The sequence below is a fragment of the Corella eumyota genome, chromosome 7, assembly GCF_963082875.1.
Source record: "Corella eumyota chromosome 7, kaCorEumy4.1, whole genome shotgun sequence".
Classification (NCBI taxonomy): domain Eukaryota; kingdom Metazoa; phylum Chordata; class Ascidiacea; order Phlebobranchia; family Corellidae; genus Corella; species Corella eumyota.
The window spans coordinates 7698372-7717253 of NC_137496.1; the positions used below are offsets into that span (position 1 = coordinate 7698372).

The following is an 18882-nucleotide window of genomic DNA, read 5'->3' on the forward strand; positions in this document are numbered from 1 at the left end:
ATGTGCAATAAAAAAGAATTTGATTTCTATTGGTAAGGTTGTTTATTTAATAATATAATTTACTTGTAATTTATGGTTTTTAGAAAAATTAGAGAATTGCCCAGAACTGTAAAGTATTAGCAGAGAACAGTAAAATAGGAGAGAGAATTTGAAGGGTTATAGAATTTATAGGTTATTATAAAATAACCTATCATTAGATATCTATTAATTATGGGGTATGAGTTGGAGATCGTAAGTTTAGTCCGGGTCGTAAGTAAATTTAGCCCGGATATTCTGGACCCCTTTTGAACAAGTAAAGACTTAATAACAGTGAAAACATGTTTGACTTACACTGTCTTACTTATATATAGAGAGTCTTGGTAATTGTCTATGTTTATGAGATTCTATTTGAATAAGGTTAATGCAAGCTGAATAGGAAATTTATTTAATCTAGTAGTAATATTAATACTGATAAATATTAAAAGCTGCAAACCATCAAACCAACTACCTAAATCAAATCCAAAAATCAACTTTTATTATTAACTTTTTTGTTAATACTTAAAAAATTTGCAATATGTCGGTCACTGATGCTTCCTTGAAGAAGTTTATGACTGTCATCGAGGGAAAGTTGGACAAGGTGACCAAGCGTCAGAATGCCTTGGAAAAGGGTTCGAGTTCCTCGCCTACACATGAGGTGGGCCGTGAGAAGGAGCTCAAAGACCTGGAAAACTCCATCCAAGAAATTCGTGACATGGTCACCAGCTTTAAAGACGATCTAGAAGCGTCAGATGGAGTTAGATCAAAAGGTGGATGATCTAGAACAATACGGCCGAAGCAATTGCCTTATCATCCATGGATGTAAAGGTATTCCAACAACAGATGCTTCACCATTCCCTTTCTGGGAATATGTATTACACCTTTTGAACACTCACGTTCATCCTGGGTATTCCATCACCCATTGGGATATTGACACTGCCCATGTTTTACCATCAAAGCGAAGGGACAGTAAACCGATTATTGTGAAGTTTGTTCGGCGAGATGTCTGTGATGATGTGTTCTGGCACAAGAAGAGGATGCAAGGCACCGGTATGGCGATCACCGAGTCACTGACGAAGCGCCGGCTGCACCTTGTTCACCAGGCAAAGATCAAGCTTGGAGCCAAATCTGTTTGGACAGTCAAGGGCAGAGTGATGGCATTCTTCAACGGAAAGCGCCACACAGTAGGTAAGGTAGAGGATATTATTACGATTTTTAACTCAGCTAAGTAAATGTTACCTACTGGGTTAGATGTTACTTATCTACTCACGCTTATATATCCCTAAAGTTTTTTTGTTTTTTTTTATTTATTTTTTTTTATTTATTTATTTGTTCGTTAGCATATAGTTCATTATTTTGAGTTGTGTAGCGCTATAGGATAATAATGGCCCATGAAATTATCAAGTGCAATATTTGTCTTAAAACTGTTAAAAATAGACAACCAGCAATTTTTTGTGATGCTAATAATCACTGGATCCATTTTAAATGTCTAAAACTAAACAAATTGGAAATAGAATTACTTCAAAATGAACCTCAAAGTAAGGCCTGGTGTTGCCCACACTGTTATAATTCTGCCCTACCCTTTTCAAATTGTAACCCTTATGAATTAACTCAGCAATCTAACCCAAAATCTAACCCCAACTCTTTGTCCATCCACCCTTAATCAAACATTTCAAACTTTAAACTATAATAACTTAGACCTTTTGACCAAAACGATAACATGGAAACCAATTTTATTAATGACCAATATATGTTTGCCCATGATATACATGAGATAAATACCACCACAAACTACAGTTTTGTCACTATGTGTGTTAATATTAGATCAATTTCAAACCCAACCCACTTCACCAAACTCCAAGGTCTAATTAACTCCATGGAATTAAAACCTGACATAATAGCAATTAATGAAACCTGGCTTTACCCAAATCAAATTGGACAACATATAAATTTACCTGGCTATACATTCAGCGCCAACAGCAGATCTTCTTCTAGAGGAGGTGGTGTTGCAATGTATATTAAAGACAACCTAAATTTTTCAATACGACATGAACTAACAATAATGAAAGAAAAGGAGTTTGAGTCCCTGTTTGTTGATATTTTTATTAATAACACCCAAACTATAACAACTGGAACAATTTACAGATCACCCAGTTTAAATAAAAACAACCATAAATCATTTCTTGATCAATTAAAATTTGTTATGAACACACTTGCAAAACAAAAACACACATGCTATATTATGGGCGATATGAACTATAACTTATTAGAGACCTTAAATTTGGACATTAATAACTTTGTTGACGCTATGTTTTTTAACTCCTTTTTCCCTCTTATAAACAAACCAACCAGAATCACTGATTCAACCCAAACTGTCCTAGATCATATTTGGACCAACAACCATAAATCCCTAATTAGAAGTGCTATTATTGTCGATGGCATTTCAGATCACTTTCCAGTAGTTCAATGTACAAACATAACTAGAACCCAAAACCCAACTATTAATACTGAAACCTACAGATGCTATAATCCAACAAATCTGGTCAAATTTAATACTAACCTTGATAACCTAAAAACAGACCAAATATACTCATTTGAAGACCCAAATGAAGCCTATAAAGAGTTTATAACATCCTATAAAAAAACTTTTGACCAAAATTTTCCTTTAAAATCTAAAAAAAATTAAAACAAGACAACCCCTGGTTTTCTAATAATCTAAAAGAACTTAACAAAACAACTGGCTTATAAAAAATGGCTTCGGAAACAAAACTCTAAAAATAAACTGGATTATAACCTCAAAAGAAATAAATATGAAAAATCAATAAAATCTGCCAAATTTGAGTATTACAAAGGTCTGTTTAATAAATTTAGGTTTAATATGAAAAAAACTTTGACTACTATTAACTCTCTTATTGGTAAAAACATAAACGATAAAAACATCAAGTAAAATTTAATATCAACAACAGTCCAACCTCAGACAACAAGATAATATCCAATCATTTTAATACTTACTTCACATCAATAGCAGAAAAACTGGTTAAATCTATACCCCCTACCAACCTGACCTTTAATTCTTTCCTCAAAAAACCTATATTGAAATCAATTTTTATTAAACCCACCTGTCCAATAGCGATTGAACTTATTTTGGCATCAATGAAACCCAAAACTAGTTACGGATTGGATGAAATACCATCAAAAATTGTTAAATCAACCCCTCAAAAAATTATAGAAATACTAAGTCATATTTTCAACATTCAATTGCAACTGGCATATCAATAAATGAATTTAAAACTGCCAAAGTAATTCCTATTTACAAAAACGGTGACCTCAAAGAAACCAAAAACTATAGACCCATTAGCCTTCTACCCTGTTTTTCAAAAATACTAGAAAGAAATATGCATAAAAGGTTATCATTCTTTCTTGAACAAAATAATTTTTATTTTAAACAACAATTTGGATTTCGAAAACTTCATTCAACTAACTTAGCTGCAGCCCTGTTAATAAGTAAAATTACTGATGCTTTTGAACAAAAAAAAGCAGCACTTGGAATATTTTTGGACTTTTCGAAGGCTTTTGACACTATAGATCATACAATACTACTGCACAAACTACAATACTATGGAATAAGAGGAATTGCCCAAAACTGGTTTAAACATTATCTGACAAATAGATCTCAAGTCGTCGAATTTAATGGCCAGTTATCAACCAATAAAAATAGAATTACTTATGGTGTACCCCAAGGCTCAATACTGGGACCTTTACTTTTTTTAATTTACATAAATGACCTTCCCAACTCCCTGCTAAAATCTTCCCCTGTAATGTTTGCAGATGAAACCACCCTTCTTTTAACCGATAAAAACCCTGAGAACTTAATTTTAAATGGTAATAATGAACTAGCCAATTTACAGCACTGGCTCTCTGCAAACAAACTATCCCTCAATATTGGAAAAACCAAATATATAATTTTTAAACCAAGTAACAACCAATCCATCAAACAACTTAAAAATCTGACAATAAGTAAAACAGTCATTGAAAAAGTTCATGAAATTAAATTTCTTGGACTTACCATCAGCCAAAATCTCTCTTGGAAATCACATATGACAAACATACTTAAAAAAATTCGACAAAACCTTGGTGTTATTCGAAGAATTCGGCCAAATCTAAACCAAAATGCAATAATCTCCTTATACCATTCTCTAATTTTAAGTCATATCCGTTATTGTATCCCCATTTGGAAACATGGTAGTTTGAAAATTCAATCCCAAATTCAACATGTTTGCAAAAAATACCTTACTATGATTTCTTATTCTTATAATACCAACCAAGATAAAACTTCTTTGCCCACGCATTTACTATCTCTTGAAAATCTTTTTACCCTTGAAACTAGTTCTATAGTTTTTCAATACCTAAAAAACTTCCTCCCATCTTGTTTTGGTAATTTCTTCTCTAACCCAAGCAACATTCACTCCCAAAATACCCGATACAAATCTAAACTGTCAACCCCATATTTTAGCAAAACCTTGACACAACCATCAATTAAGTACATTGGTGTTAAAATCTGGAATAAATTACCTGATAAAATTATTAAGCTAAACTGTTCAAACAAAACCTTCAATAAAAAACTCAAACACCATCTATTGTCCGAAATTATTCACCCTAACCTTAAATAATAATTCACACACAGATAAGCACCTATACTTATTTATGCATGCTAACCACTATTTCTCTTACTACATATTCACTGTTAAATTTGCTTGTGATGTTTTTATTCTTTCAACAAAAAAAACACATTATTTTATTCTTTATTGTATTTATTTTGTACTTAAAATATTCACTTTTAAACAAGGCAGTCCATGTATTTAAACAGGTCATGCCTATGTCACCGTAAATTTCACTGTAAGTGTGCTGTGCAATAGTTTGTTGTTCCGAAAGGCAATCCATGCTGATAACAGGTCATGCCAAACTTGTGAAACAGTTTTATTTCCTAATTTATTTTTTACTAACCTTTTCACTAAATTTGTAATTGCACTATTCCTTGACTGCAAGTACTTTTTTTTTATGTATTTTTTATATATTTTTTTTCTGTTACACTGTGTGCTACAATTGCAAAACTCCTCTGCTTAATTACCCTTTAAATTTTGCCAAACCCAGTGTCAAAACACCAAAGCAGCATCGTTTTTAATAAATTACCAGTAAATTATCTTTTTTTTTTTTTTGATTTTTCATTTTTTTTGATTTTTCAGACTGGGCTCTCAGACCATATACTCCAAAAAGCAACACCAACCTTACCGTATTCCTCCAACCACCCTGAACAAATAATTTGGACCATACAGAGCTACTTATTCATTCAGCTACTCTAACACTTAACTTAATTATGCAATCTCTCTTTAAACTATCAATGTAATATATTTTAATTTTAATTTATCAAGTTTCCTCTTTCTTTTCTATTATTAAATAGTTTTAAACATTTATATTCACTTACTCTATATATGTGAACCCCCTCTAGTTGGTGGGTTGTTTAATATTTTTGTGCATTGTATGTGATATAGGTTGTGAAAGGCCATTCTGGGACGTTCTTTCTTTAGGTAAGTTTATTTCGGTTAGTCCCTTTATCACATGCAATTTATCGTGACCAGTTTGTGCTTTCCTATTAGAGCCATACTGGGTTATATTAAATGTAATTTTTATTTTCTTTAAGTTATTTTTTACACTGTAACTACCATCGACAGTGATTGCTTTACTTTTATAAATCAAATGTGTCGTAACTTTCTTTTTTTTTCGTACAATTTTATTTCGCCACTCCTTTGTTATAGTTTTATTTTTTTTGGTGTATATTCTGTAAAATGTATTTTATTTATCGCATTTATTAATAATATAATCTATACTGGGTTTGGTGACCATGCCATAAAATAATTAAAATATTTATGTAAACATTAATACTTTTGGCATGTTTTAAATCATTAAATTGATTTTGTCATTTTTTCCCGTCGCATTGTCGTAATATTAATTGTACATCGTATTTATTATTTACTTTTATCAATGCGCGAAAAACCAAAATAAAAAAAAAATATTTTTTTAAGGCAAGTTATTGGAAACATGATATTGTTTACTGGGGAATAAAATTATCTAGGTAACGGTTATAGAAAGCGATGGCTTATATTTTAAGCAAAAAATTGTTTTTAAATTCACATTAATAACAGTTAGTATGATGAAAGGCTATTCGAATCTCGGCGGAATTCACAAGGGAAGATTAGTGTAAGGTAATAAAAATACTGCTCTTTCTATATAAACTTGGCGGACGCTGATAGAGATTTAAATATTCCATAAAGAAAGTGATGGATGTATTATTGGAGTTGGCACATTAAAGGTAAGTTTTTTGTTATTTAAATATTAATCGAACATGAAAGTATTTAATATATGCGAAACGTTTTCGTTTCAAGTTCTTAAAAGTTTTGTTTTCTCAACAACGTTGCCAACTTTGATCACGTGACCCAACGTTGGATGTAAACACGTGACCAAAACTTAAGTTAAAAGCTAACGAGAAGTACTGACAGTACTGACACCTTTTTTTGATGCAAAGTTCCGTTTTTGGCAAGTTTATGTATATCTTAATGTTAATAACGGTTGTTGTATTTTATTTAATATAAATATAAAAAAATTCATACTCTTTTATAAACTGAAAAAAATGTCCTTTATTTTTGTTTTTATTACTAATTGTTTTTATGTTTACAGAATGTTGCACAACGAACCATCTTTAAAACATATTTGATTCAGTTTTAAATAAATGTAATAAAATTCACTAAAGTCACCTAAACAATGTTCATTTTATTTGTTTAAAAATGTTTAATTATTGATCATATATAATTTGTACCAGTTGTGTTGTAGTTTCATGTATTGGCGTAATAAAAGATAAATTAATTTACTTAAATAAATAAATAATTCATTTAGCAAATTTTATATTGCGTATAGAGAACACCTGCGTGCGTGACCTGTTAATATAATGACCTTTCGACCTGTTAATATTTTGCGAAAAAATAATAAACCAATTAATGTGAATATTAACAAAATTAATTGTAGTGGTCGCGTGACCATTCGATTAATATTAAATTATATTTGCCATTCTACGTTTTTTTATACCGGCGTAGCTATTTTTGTAGCATACATTTAATTTTTGACATCGTGTTTTATGTGGTCACATAGCATAGTGGTTAAGGACGTAGACTGTTGAATTTTTTGAAAAAATGTCAAAAATGCCGATATCTGGCCATTTTTTTAAAAGTTTAAAAATTTTGCGATTTTAAAAATACGATTTACAATTTTTTTTTCATACGTATTTCTAAATAAACTTTTTGTAATGTCAAACTAATAAACTAACTTAACTTCTGCCTAGATTCGAACCTGACATCTGCAAGTCTATAAAAAGCTCAACATAACTACTCGGCTACGAAGTTGGAAGTATGTTGCAAAAAGATCAATGTAAGTCAGCCATTAGTGATACTTTGAACAAAATTTTAAAACTGGTCGCAATAAGTTGATACTCACCTTCTAGTTCTTAATTACCCTTATTATCTTAATTACGTCATTAGCCTTATCTTAGTTATCGAATTAATGAAAAATATATTTTTAAGGATTCGAACAAAAATACCTTGTTATTGGTAGATCAGCTACTTACTGCTGAGTTACACATCCGGTTGAAAATAAGATTTGAACCCACAGGTAAGTAATGCTTAATCGATCGATCTAACCACTCGGCCGTTAAGTGGTATGTACAAGATCTCGTGTTTCCAATATATATATTATAGACGTAAAATCCTTTTTTTTTAAATATTTTTTAACCCTTTTTTTCTTATTGTCCTCCAACCCTCCTTTCTATGCTTTGTCTCCCTTCTCTTTCTCGCTGCTTGATAGCTTCTTTATTGCATGCACCCGTATTCAAACTTACAGAGTTGGATCATCAGCTGATCAACATAACCACCTAGCCACGAACATCTTCCCGATCTGCCTCAAGTTTCTTGGCAATTATTCTCAGGAAGTTTGAGACAGTAATCTAAAACGGTTTACTCGGTTTTAAACTGAAGCCCTTTGTTTGGGTCAGCGTCTTACCACTAAGCTACACGCCTTTGATACTAATCTTTAATTAAACACTTATTAAAAATATATATAAAGTTTTTAAAAACATCTGTATTTTGGCGATGTTACAACGTTCAATAACTTGTTTTTATGCGACAGGTTTTGAACTTCAGACCATCGGAGATTTACCTTTGTGCTGCACGCCCATATTAAAAATGTTAAACAAAGATGACGCTGTAAACTGTATTATTATTATTTTGACAACGTTTGAAAAATGGTATTTTAATAAAACATAGATTTAAATGGTTTCGAACTAAGGGTGAAAAGGGCAGTTAGTACCTCCATCCCTTAACAACAAGCTAAAGTAAAATGCGATAACTAATTTATATCAAGTGAACGTTGGACACTGGAAAAAGTGAACGTTGAACACTTTTTAAACCAAGATCAACACTGTTACCACATAGTGTAAAAAATAGGCAAATATTAAAAACAATTAAATTATTAAATATAAAGACTTGATATTTTCCTGTCTCTCGGTTGGCGTTTTAATTATCAATATGTGGTTGCAATATAAAGTTTACCTGCGCCCCACAAAAAGCAGTTTTTAGTTGTTTTGAAGACCTATAAACTGAACATACATAACGTCCATAAGTTTTATTATTTATATATTTCACAAATGTTATTCAAACCATAAGCAACAGAAAGCCTTTTACCATTTAAACATACCCACGCATATCTCAAATGATCACACAAATCTCACCTAATGTTGTAAAGCTTTAACAGCCATGTGCTTCCACCAGTGCGTGTGATAGTCGGAATGTCTCTTCTTTTTGCCACAAATATTTCTCTTTCAACCATTTTAAGCAATTGGCAATTTGACCCCCCAACGGATCCAGACAATGCCTCTCATTCAAAGTAGATGAGAACATTAAAACATTTTTTATCTACGAAATTTTGTATGTGTAGAGTGAATAGATGATAAAGAATCTGCCATTTGGTGAAAAAATTAGTGAATTTAGGTTGGGATGTTTATGGCCGGCGTAAAACTTTTTTCAGCCCACGATAAAGTCCAAAAACAGTTTATGATCCAGAGCGACTCCCTTACCACCGTTAGCAAAATCCTTTAAACAAAAAAATGTGGCCCCAGCAGGTTGTGCTGCTTCATATGTCACTACTCCCCAGTCAATATAAACATAAATTGGTAAATTTAATGGTTTAACTGGTGTTATGTTGGCATTATAGAACACCGTCTTAAGATCTAGAGTGCTGTAAACATGTGAAGCTGCTTGTTTGAACAATGTATTATTTTCACAAATTTTATCTGCTAACCCATTTCCATATACATTCTTACAAACATATTTATCTAAGAACTTCTTATTGGCATTTAATGTTGAACCAGATATGTTGTTTCAACCACGGTTGTTCATGTGGTCGATGTTAAAATTTGTTTTTGGCAAGAAAAAGATAAAATAAGCTTTGTTCCTTATACATTTTAGTACACACTTGTTATCTATTTTTTTATTACACACCCAAAAAAACTAAACATAAGACAAAATTGTATTAACCAAAAAGTTACTAAATAAACATGTTTTTTAAAGGTGTTTGTTATCGAAAAACGCTATATTCTTTGACAATGTAAGGTAGCTTAGGTTTAGAGCAAGACTTAAAAAAAAGTTTATTTTGTAATAGTAAGCCCTTTAGACATGAAAAAAATAATTTATAGGTTGCTTTTAACTTATAATTGTATTAGCAGATTGGCAAGTTTTATGTTAAACATAATTTTACAATCTACAAACAGATATAAGTGCATGTTACACTTAAATACAACTTATGTACCTTGCAACAACTGTGCCACAACTACAAATAAAAAATATTTTATTGCTCTTGAATTCAATAAAGCAGTCACATTTTTCATGTATTTGATCTTTAGGAGACATTAAAAACAAATTTAATAAGTTTGAAATATTTGTCTAGTAGCTTATGTTAGGCTAACTACCATAGAAAATGAAGCTGAAGAAGCTTGCTTGTCAAAAGTTCAAATATAAATAGACTAATGCTTCTTAACATTATGAAACGATAGTGCTTAAAATGCTGTACAATAAGTATTTTATTTGTGGTTAAATATTTGGCATGCGGTAAGGAATTAAAATTTGCAAAAAAATATTTAATATTTATTAACAAAACACATCTACTTTAGAAAAAACAAATATCGGCTTATAACAGAAGCACAAAAAACACATCTCCTTTATTAAGACAAAAAAGCATCAGTTAAATATGACCATATAACAAAAAAATACAAATGTGTGCACTTAATTATTAAGCATTGATAAACAAACTTAACTTTGCCAAACAATTTAAGTTTTTTATTAGTGGCTACAAATATTTGGCATAAAGTAGAAAATTAGAATTTGCATAAAATCATTTTTTTGCAAAATAAATACAAGCAACTTGAACATATTAACAATGCAATAATATAAGTTAAAAGAAAAATGTTATGAAAAAACTGAAGGTGGGTACCAAACTGTTTAACATTAATATTTATTTTCGGGTAATACAACTTTGTTGATTCATTTTTACAAATAAGTGATGATATGTACAACACATAAATTACTGTTTTGTTTAGAAAATATTTCTTCGACTGTTTAAATAAATATTATTGATAACATTTATTATGAACTTTATTACATTCCTTTTAATTTAACTTAACAATGAATATTTAATTACCATATATTAAGTTACTATATTGGTTACCAGTGCCCAACAATGCAAAAAATCATAAAAAGCTATATCTAAAAGTAATAAAACTTATAAAAAATAAAATTACACATAAGTGTAAGAGATAATAATCGAGTTACACAAAAAATATGTTGTAGTATTTATAACACTTTGTTTCACTATATAAAACTTAGGAATAAATCGCCAGTGAAAACAAGCTAAAATGTCTTTAGGTAAAGGTTAAACGAACTTAATCAAGATAAGGCAATAACACATTCAGAACCATTTTCATTTCTTATTTTTCAGTTAAAAAAGAAAATTTTCGTATTTCTACACAGCCACAACCTAGTAATATATAAGAAACAAGTTTTATAAGTTTACTTGTACTTTAATTCTGTCATTTAAAGTTTTTAAATAAGTGTTATACAGCCATTTAAGTATAATAAGAAATATACAGTTTTTAAGAGGATAATTTATTTAAATACCATTATTACCTAAATGCCTAGTAACAAAAAAAGTTACCAATTAATTCCTATACAATATTACATTTAATACAAGATAAAGTAAGTTTGTATTTTTTTATAATTAGAATCACATCATGTTAAAAAATTTAAAAAAGGATTTTTAAAAAGCCTTTAAAGTCTTCTCTATGCATATTTAAATTGATATGCCAAATAGTTTAGGCTAAGTTAACTAGTGGGTAAAATAACAAACTTGCATTGTATGAATATATTAAACAGCTTCTTACTTTAATTTAATTAAGTTGTATATTTAAATAAATTAAAATTAACAGATTTGATTACCTTTGTTGTTAGTTGAATGAAAAAGAAATGAAACCTCACTAAGTCTCACTAAATAAAAACATCAAAAAGCTTAAAAAAACTAAACAATTTAAAATTTCAACTAATTAGCAATCTAAATATGTTTTCTATGTTCTATTTTTAAATAAACAATACCAAATCGTTTTTCGATTTTAAAACATAAATTTTAAATTAAAAATTAAAGTAGAAAAGGGGCATTGAGTTTACATATAAAAAATAGTTAATTTATATAAAACATGCGGTTTTACAGGTGACTTCAGAAACTTATCATTAAAAAGTTTTAGAACAATGTTATTAATTTTTAGATATCTACTTGTAAATGTGTTTAGAAATATTTTAAAATAAACATTACTTACAGTTTCATTTTTGGCAGTAATTCACTTGCTTTTCTTAATATATTTTTCCCATCCTCAGTAAAATGACAACCGTATGCTAGTAAATGGCGGATGTTGTGCAAACATGATGAGAAAGCAACAGCACATTTATCCCCAAGATGGTTTCTGTTTATATTCAAATATTTGATCTGAAATATTTAAACTTTTTAAGTTATTTTTTCCTAATTTGTTAATTTTTTTTAAGATTTAAAAAAATTATTTGGCAGTTTTTAATAAATTTAAAAATTGTTTCTAGCTTAAAAGTCAAGTAAATTATAACAAATATAGTTAAACCAAAGTGTTTGCACATTCCTTTTTTTTTTGCACATTTCTTTTTTTTTAATTGATTTAAATGCTATCTAAACTGTTGTTTAGCGCAATCATTTTACTTTTTAGGTAACTATTCTACTGAAGTATTGCCAGTCAGCCAAGAATGGCATTTTGACCATCTCCATGTTTTAATTTTTCAAATATAGTTATATTTTAATGCTTGATAACTTTTTATTCCAAATGCTTTTAGATTTCGGAAAACAAACAAAAATTTGCCCGTGATTACTAAAAATAAGACATATTATAAATACTTTAATGTATTATATAAAGCATGTAGTATATATATAAATCATAAAATAAGTGGATTAAGTTGTTTATAAGAAACTAAGATTAAAAAAATGGCATTTATAAGCATGCCACTGCACTTTTATAAAACAAAGGCTCCAAGAAATTAACAAAAGGTCCAGCGATAGTTTAACAAAAATGATCCCAGAGTTATTAGGAGCCAAGGGTGTTCTAATATTAAAACTGTTTCTTTGGGCTTAAGGTACTTATAAAAAAAACAGGTAGAAAAAAAAACTCAGGGTGTTTTTTAAGATCTGGGGTATTTTTAATAAAATTGTGAAAGTAAAAATTTGTTCAGTAGCAGGAAAGTAAGTAGAGTATATTTGGAACATTATGGTTCTTATGAAGCACCATAGTTAAAAAGAGAAGAGATATTTTACAATTATTTGGGATATTTATGGAAATACTTGGGTTAAAAATTAAGGTAAGGGGTATTCGAAAAAGGCCATATTTTTTTATAAAAAGTCCAGCCTATTATATATATAAAATGAGACCACTTATTTGAAGTCCAAGTACTTACAAGCAGATTAGGGCTGTTATAAATATCTAAAGTCTCAGTAAGAGAGCCACAAGACCACTACTGTGCAATGTTTATTTTAAATGCTATATAAATTTAGAAAATGATCAATTTAATTTTTTTAGGACTTTCAAAAAAAAAAATCAATTAAAATTTAAAATAAAGGAATAAAAATAATTTTAAATTTATAAAATTAATAAATAACATGAAAGTTTTCAAAAATAATTTTAAAATTAAAAAGTTTTTTAATATTAACACAATTGGCAAGATGTTACCGAATTAACTGTAGAAAGCAGTGGCTAATCTTTCAATTTTATGGTTTTTGATAAAAATAAATAATTTTAGAATGTTTAATACAAAGTTTAAACATTCTAAAATTAAACTTTGTATTTCTATTAAACTTTAAAAATAAATATTTTTAGAGCTGCTGCTTTTTAAAATTGAAGATAATTTAATATTGAAACATCTAAACAATGGTAGACAATAAGCCTTTTTGACTTACAGGTGTAGTTAATTTTAAACACCCTTTTGCAATTGCCAATCCACATTCTTTAGTTATGTCACAATCAGTAACATTGAGGGTCTCAAATTTATCCAAAACTTTACTAAGTGCCTTGGCTGCATTGTTTCCAATTTTATTCTTTGTTAATAATAACTTTATCTAAAACATAAGTAATGTTTTACTCAATTAACGAACTTGATAAATATTATAAACAGTAACTAAAACAAAATTATAAGTTGACAATTCTAGATGTATATTAGTAATTAAAACATAAATACAATATTTAGTAATGTATTAGTTAAAGTATCAAATTTAAAAGAAAGTTGTATAAACTTTAAACTATATTGTAAAAAATAGGTGTTATCTTGTCCAATCATTAATAACATTATGAAATATTAATTTACTAAGTTAAATCCGTAACATTATATTAATCATACGATCATATTTTGAATGTAATTGCTATCTTAATCAAAAAGATTGCGAGGAAGACCATATAAGCCTTATATTGCAATTTAATATAGAAACTTTCATTAAATATCGCTTTATAGTTTCTATGAGGTTTTGTGAAGTTTTTAAGTTGTGGTATAAACAACACCCTCTAAGGTTTTGCGGGGTTTATAAGTTGTAACATTAACAATACCCTATGAGGTTTTTTGAGGTTTATAAGTTAAAGTATTAACAATACCCCATGAGGTTTTGTAAGGTTTATAAGTTGTGGTATTAACAATACCCCATGAGGTTTTGCAGGGTTTATAAAATGTGGTATTAACAACACCCCTTGAGTTTTGCAGGGTTTATAAGTTGTGGTATTAACAACACCCCCTGAGGTTTTGCATGGTTTATAAGTTGTGGTATTAACAACACCCCCTGAGATTTTGCAGGGTTTATAAGATGTAATATTAACAATACCCTATTTGGTTTTGTGAGGTTAATAAGTTATAATATTAACAACAACCACTGAGGTTTTGCAGAGTTTAAAAGTTGTGGTATTAACAACACCCCCGAGGTTTTGTGAGGTTTATAAGTTGAAGTATTAACAATACCCTATGAGGTTTTGCAGGGTTTATAAGTTGTAATATTAACAATACCCTATGAGGTTTTGTGAGGTTTATAAGTTGAAGTATTAACAATACCCTATGAGGTTTATAAGTTGAAGTATTAACAATACCCTATGAGGTTTTGCAGGGTTTATAAGTTGTAATATTAACAATACCCTATGAGGTTTTGTGAGGTTTATAAGTTGAAGTATTTACAATACCCTATGAGGTTTTGCAGGGTTTATAAGTTGTGGTATTAACAATACCCTCTGAGGTTTTGCAGGGTTTATAAGTTGTAATATTAACAATACCCTCTGAGGTTTTGCAGGGTTTATAAGTTGTAATATTAACAATACCCTATGAAGTTTTGCAGGGTTTATAAGTTGTGATATTAACAATACCCTATGAAGTTTTGGGAGGTTTATAAGCAGTGGCGGCTCGTGTATGGAGCTAATGGGGCTAAAACCCCCAACTTTTTTTAATGGTTTTATGTTTTAATTTATATATATTTTTTTTAATTAATATTAAATTTTTTAAATAATATTTATTTTTTTGCACTGTTTTTCGGTAAAATTATTTAAAATATTAAAAAATAGCGCCTATTTTGGCCACAAAATACGCAAAAATTTTCGAAAAACGTAGCGTAAACATGTGAGGGCTAAACCAAAATTAGCCCCACGGGCTGCCAAATACAAAATATCATAACGCCGTTTTTGCTGTCAGAATTCCGAAATTTGGAAAAAAGTTGAGAACTTTGATCGAAATGTGGGGCTAAGACCACCATTGAGATGCCAAATATTTTGGCAATTTCAAACGTTGTATGTTAACAAATTTTATCGTTTTTGTTTAACTATTAAACAAAAATAAAATAAAATAGGTTTAAACTGGGTATTTTATTCTTGTTTAAGGAAGTTTTAAGGCCTTAATTAATATTTTTAAGTTAAAAAAATAGAAATACTAATTGTTCGATCGAGTATATTCTCACATTATATTTATGATGAAAAGGTCGCTCTTAAGCCTCGCTAAAGCTAAAACAGCAAGTTTAAATCAGTTTTTGCATTCTTTTTAAAGAATTGTATGTTAATTAATGCTTTTAATTTCGATTAAGGCAAGTTTTTAAAAATAATCATAATGGATTACTGCCTGACAAGAAGGCTCAAGAGCAGGTTGCCTGTTTGCCTGCCTGTCAAAAGAGCATAAATAAAGTTTGCCAATGAAAAAAATACATGCTTTTATAAGTTGTAATATTAACAATACCCTATGAGGTTTTGTGAGGTTTATAAGTTGAAGTATTAACAATACCCTATGAAGTTTTGCAGGGTTTATAATTTATGGTATTAACAATACCCTATGTGGTTTCGTGAGGTTTATATGTTGTGGTATTAACAATACCCCATGAGGTTTTGCAGGGTTTATAAGTTGTAGTATTAACAATACCCCCTGAGGTTTTGCAGGGTTTATAAGTTGTGGTATTAACAACACCCCATGAGGTTTTGCAGGGTTTATAATTTATGGTATTAACAATACCTTATGTGGTTTCGTGAGGTTTATATGTTGTGGTATTAACAACACCCCATGAGGTTTTGCAGGGTTTATATGTTGTGGTATTAACAATACCCCATGAGGTTTTGCAGGGTTTATATGTTGTGGTATTAACAACACCCCATGAGGTTTTTCAGGGTTTATAATTTATGGTATTAACAATACCCTATGTGGTTTCGTGAGGTTTATATGTTGTGGTATTAACAATACCCCATGAGGTTTTGCAGGGTTTATAAGTTGTAATATTAACAATACCCTATGGGGTTTTGTGAGGTTTATAAGTTGTAGTATTATATACACCCTCTGGGTTTTTTTTATATACACCCTCTGGGGTTTTGCGGGGTTTATAAGTTATAATATTAACAATACCCTATAAGGTTTTGCAGGGTTTATAAATTGAAGTATTAACAATACCCTATGAGCTTTTGCAGGGTTTATAAGTTGTAATATTAACAATACCCTATGAGGTTTTGTGAGGTTTATAAGTTGAAGTATTAACAATACCCCATGATGTTTTGCAGGGTTTATAAGTTGTGGTATTAACAATACCCTATGTGGTTTTGTGAGGTTTATAAATTGAAGGATTAACAATACCTTATATGCTTTTGCAGGGTTTATAAGTTGGGATATTAACAATACCCCCTGAGATTTTGCGGCGTATATAAGTTGCAATATTAACAATACCCTATGAGGTTTTGTGAGGTTTATAAGTTGAAATATTAACAACACCCCATTTTGTTTTGGGAGGTTTATAAGTTGAAGAATTAACAACACCCCCTGAGGTTTTGCGGCGTATATAAGTTGCAATATTAACAATACCCTATGAGGTGTTGTGAGGTTTATAAGTTGTAGTATTAACAACACACCCTATGGTTTAGCAGAGTTTATAATTTGTAGTATTAACCACACCCCCTGAGGTTTGGTGAGGTTTATAAGTTGTAATATTAATAATACCCCATGAGGTTTTGTGAGGTTTATATGTTGTGATATTAACAATACCCCATGAGGTTTTGCAGGGTTTATAAGTTGTGGTATTAACAATACCCTATGTGGTTTTGTGAGGTTTATATGTTGTGGTATTAACAACACCCCATGAGGTTTTGCAGCAATCCAGCGATAGTTGGATACTGTCGCTTCGCTGTACCAATCTGGCAATAGTTGGTCACCAGCGCATCCCGCAATAGCAGAGCCCACAAGGTGTGCTATTGTACTGTAAACGTAGCGTCAGTCTAGCCATCTAGTTGATCTTATAACTTTACTTTTATTAAACTGTGTTTACAGTTTTTCGAATTAACCCAAATTTGATTAAGTGTTTTGCCGTGTTACAACAAAAGTATTACCATCACCTAGTCGTTTTTTGTGTACCTTACACAAAATGCTAAACTTATAATTATATCAAATGGAGTCGAAAAAAAAGTTAAATCAAATTAAACAATTACGCTACTAAACAACCAAAACAAATTAAACTATAAATCATGTAACTTTACAAATGGTGAACCCGACGTAATTAATTGTTAAAAATATAGATGTACATGCTATAATTAACCTCGAATACGCAAACCTGTCGATAACAAATACGTCTTACACCTAGAGTCTCGTCTTTACGCCTGTTGCTTTAACTGTTCAATTGTAATGTATTGGAGAGTATTTGTTACAAATTTGTGGACGGTTGTTAGTAAATCTTACGCAATAAATTACTATAAAATATTAATACAGCTTATTAATGTCAGGCAAAAACGTTACAACTGAAGGTCTTGCCGAGATCCTAATCTTTTGAAGCTTAAGTCAATTTAATAGAGAAATTGCAGAAAGAAGAAAAACAATCGTTACCCCTTCGCTTGTCGAGTATTATTCAACAAAATGGATAATTATCTAAGATCATCTTTGTCTATTGAAATGGAGCGTATAGTTGAAAAAGAATTACAAGAAATCAAAAAAGAACTGACTTTCATAAAAAAGAAACTGTGCTCAAAAACAGTATGCCAAACAGAGCTTTTGACATCTGGTCAAGATCTAATGAAATACACTGGCGACTCCGATATCAAAGAGTGTCTTATTAGATTTGACCTTATATCAAGGGTCAATAATTGAAATGCCAGAAAAAGCGGATATAGACTTGCACTTAGTTTGTACGATAAAGCTACAAGCATTGTAACCAGTTTTTTTAAAAGACAAATTGCGAAAAAGGTTTTCCGCCCCCAAGTCTTTTTTTACACAGCAGAAAAGGAGAAGATAGCGAGTCTTTAAAAGCACTCGCAAGCGAGTTTTTTGATATGATCTGACAATGTCCAAAATATTAAAACTCAAGTATTAAATAACTTAAAAAGAGTAACGACAACATGAACCCACATTACAGATAGGAAAAATCTTAGCAGATCCCCAAATCTTCCTGAACACTCATGTATCGTATTTTTAATGTTACTCATTGTCGCAAGCAAGCTCGCGACACAGTTCGAAAATAGGGAAGGTCACAACATGTTGACCATTTTACTTTTAATTTGTTTTAACCTTAGAAGATATTGATTCTGCCGAATTGCCAGATGTCAGGGATGCAAATACACAGTGACATAAAACCATTCTTAATTTTACACCTCAACAACTTTCCTTGAGAAAGGGTGATGTAAAATTGTAATAATTCTTTCAATTGTGATATTGTAATAAGTCTATTACAACT

General features: G+C 30.0%; 2 protein-coding genes across 2 annotated transcripts; both read left to right on the top strand.

The window, feature by feature from the left end:
- The first annotated feature begins 553 nt into the window (after positions 1 to 553).
- Positions 554 to 5360, top strand: LOC145760273 (uncharacterized). Its single transcript, XM_082574145.1, has 3 exons — positions 554 to 673; positions 759 to 1203; positions 5259 to 5360. The coding sequence occupies exons 1-3, from the start codon at positions 554 to 556 to the stop codon at positions 5324 to 5326; spliced, it is 633 nt and encodes a 210-aa protein (XP_082430271.1). The 3' UTR covers positions 5327 to 5360.
- Positions 1736 to 4703, top strand: LOC145759517 (uncharacterized). Its single transcript, XM_082573356.1, is given in 5 exon segments — positions 1736 to 2637; positions 2818 to 2935; positions 2938 to 3162; positions 3255 to 4555; positions 4700 to 4703. Coding segments are annotated over 5 exon segments (2550 nt in total).
- Positions 5361 to 18882: the final 13522 nt, after the last annotated feature.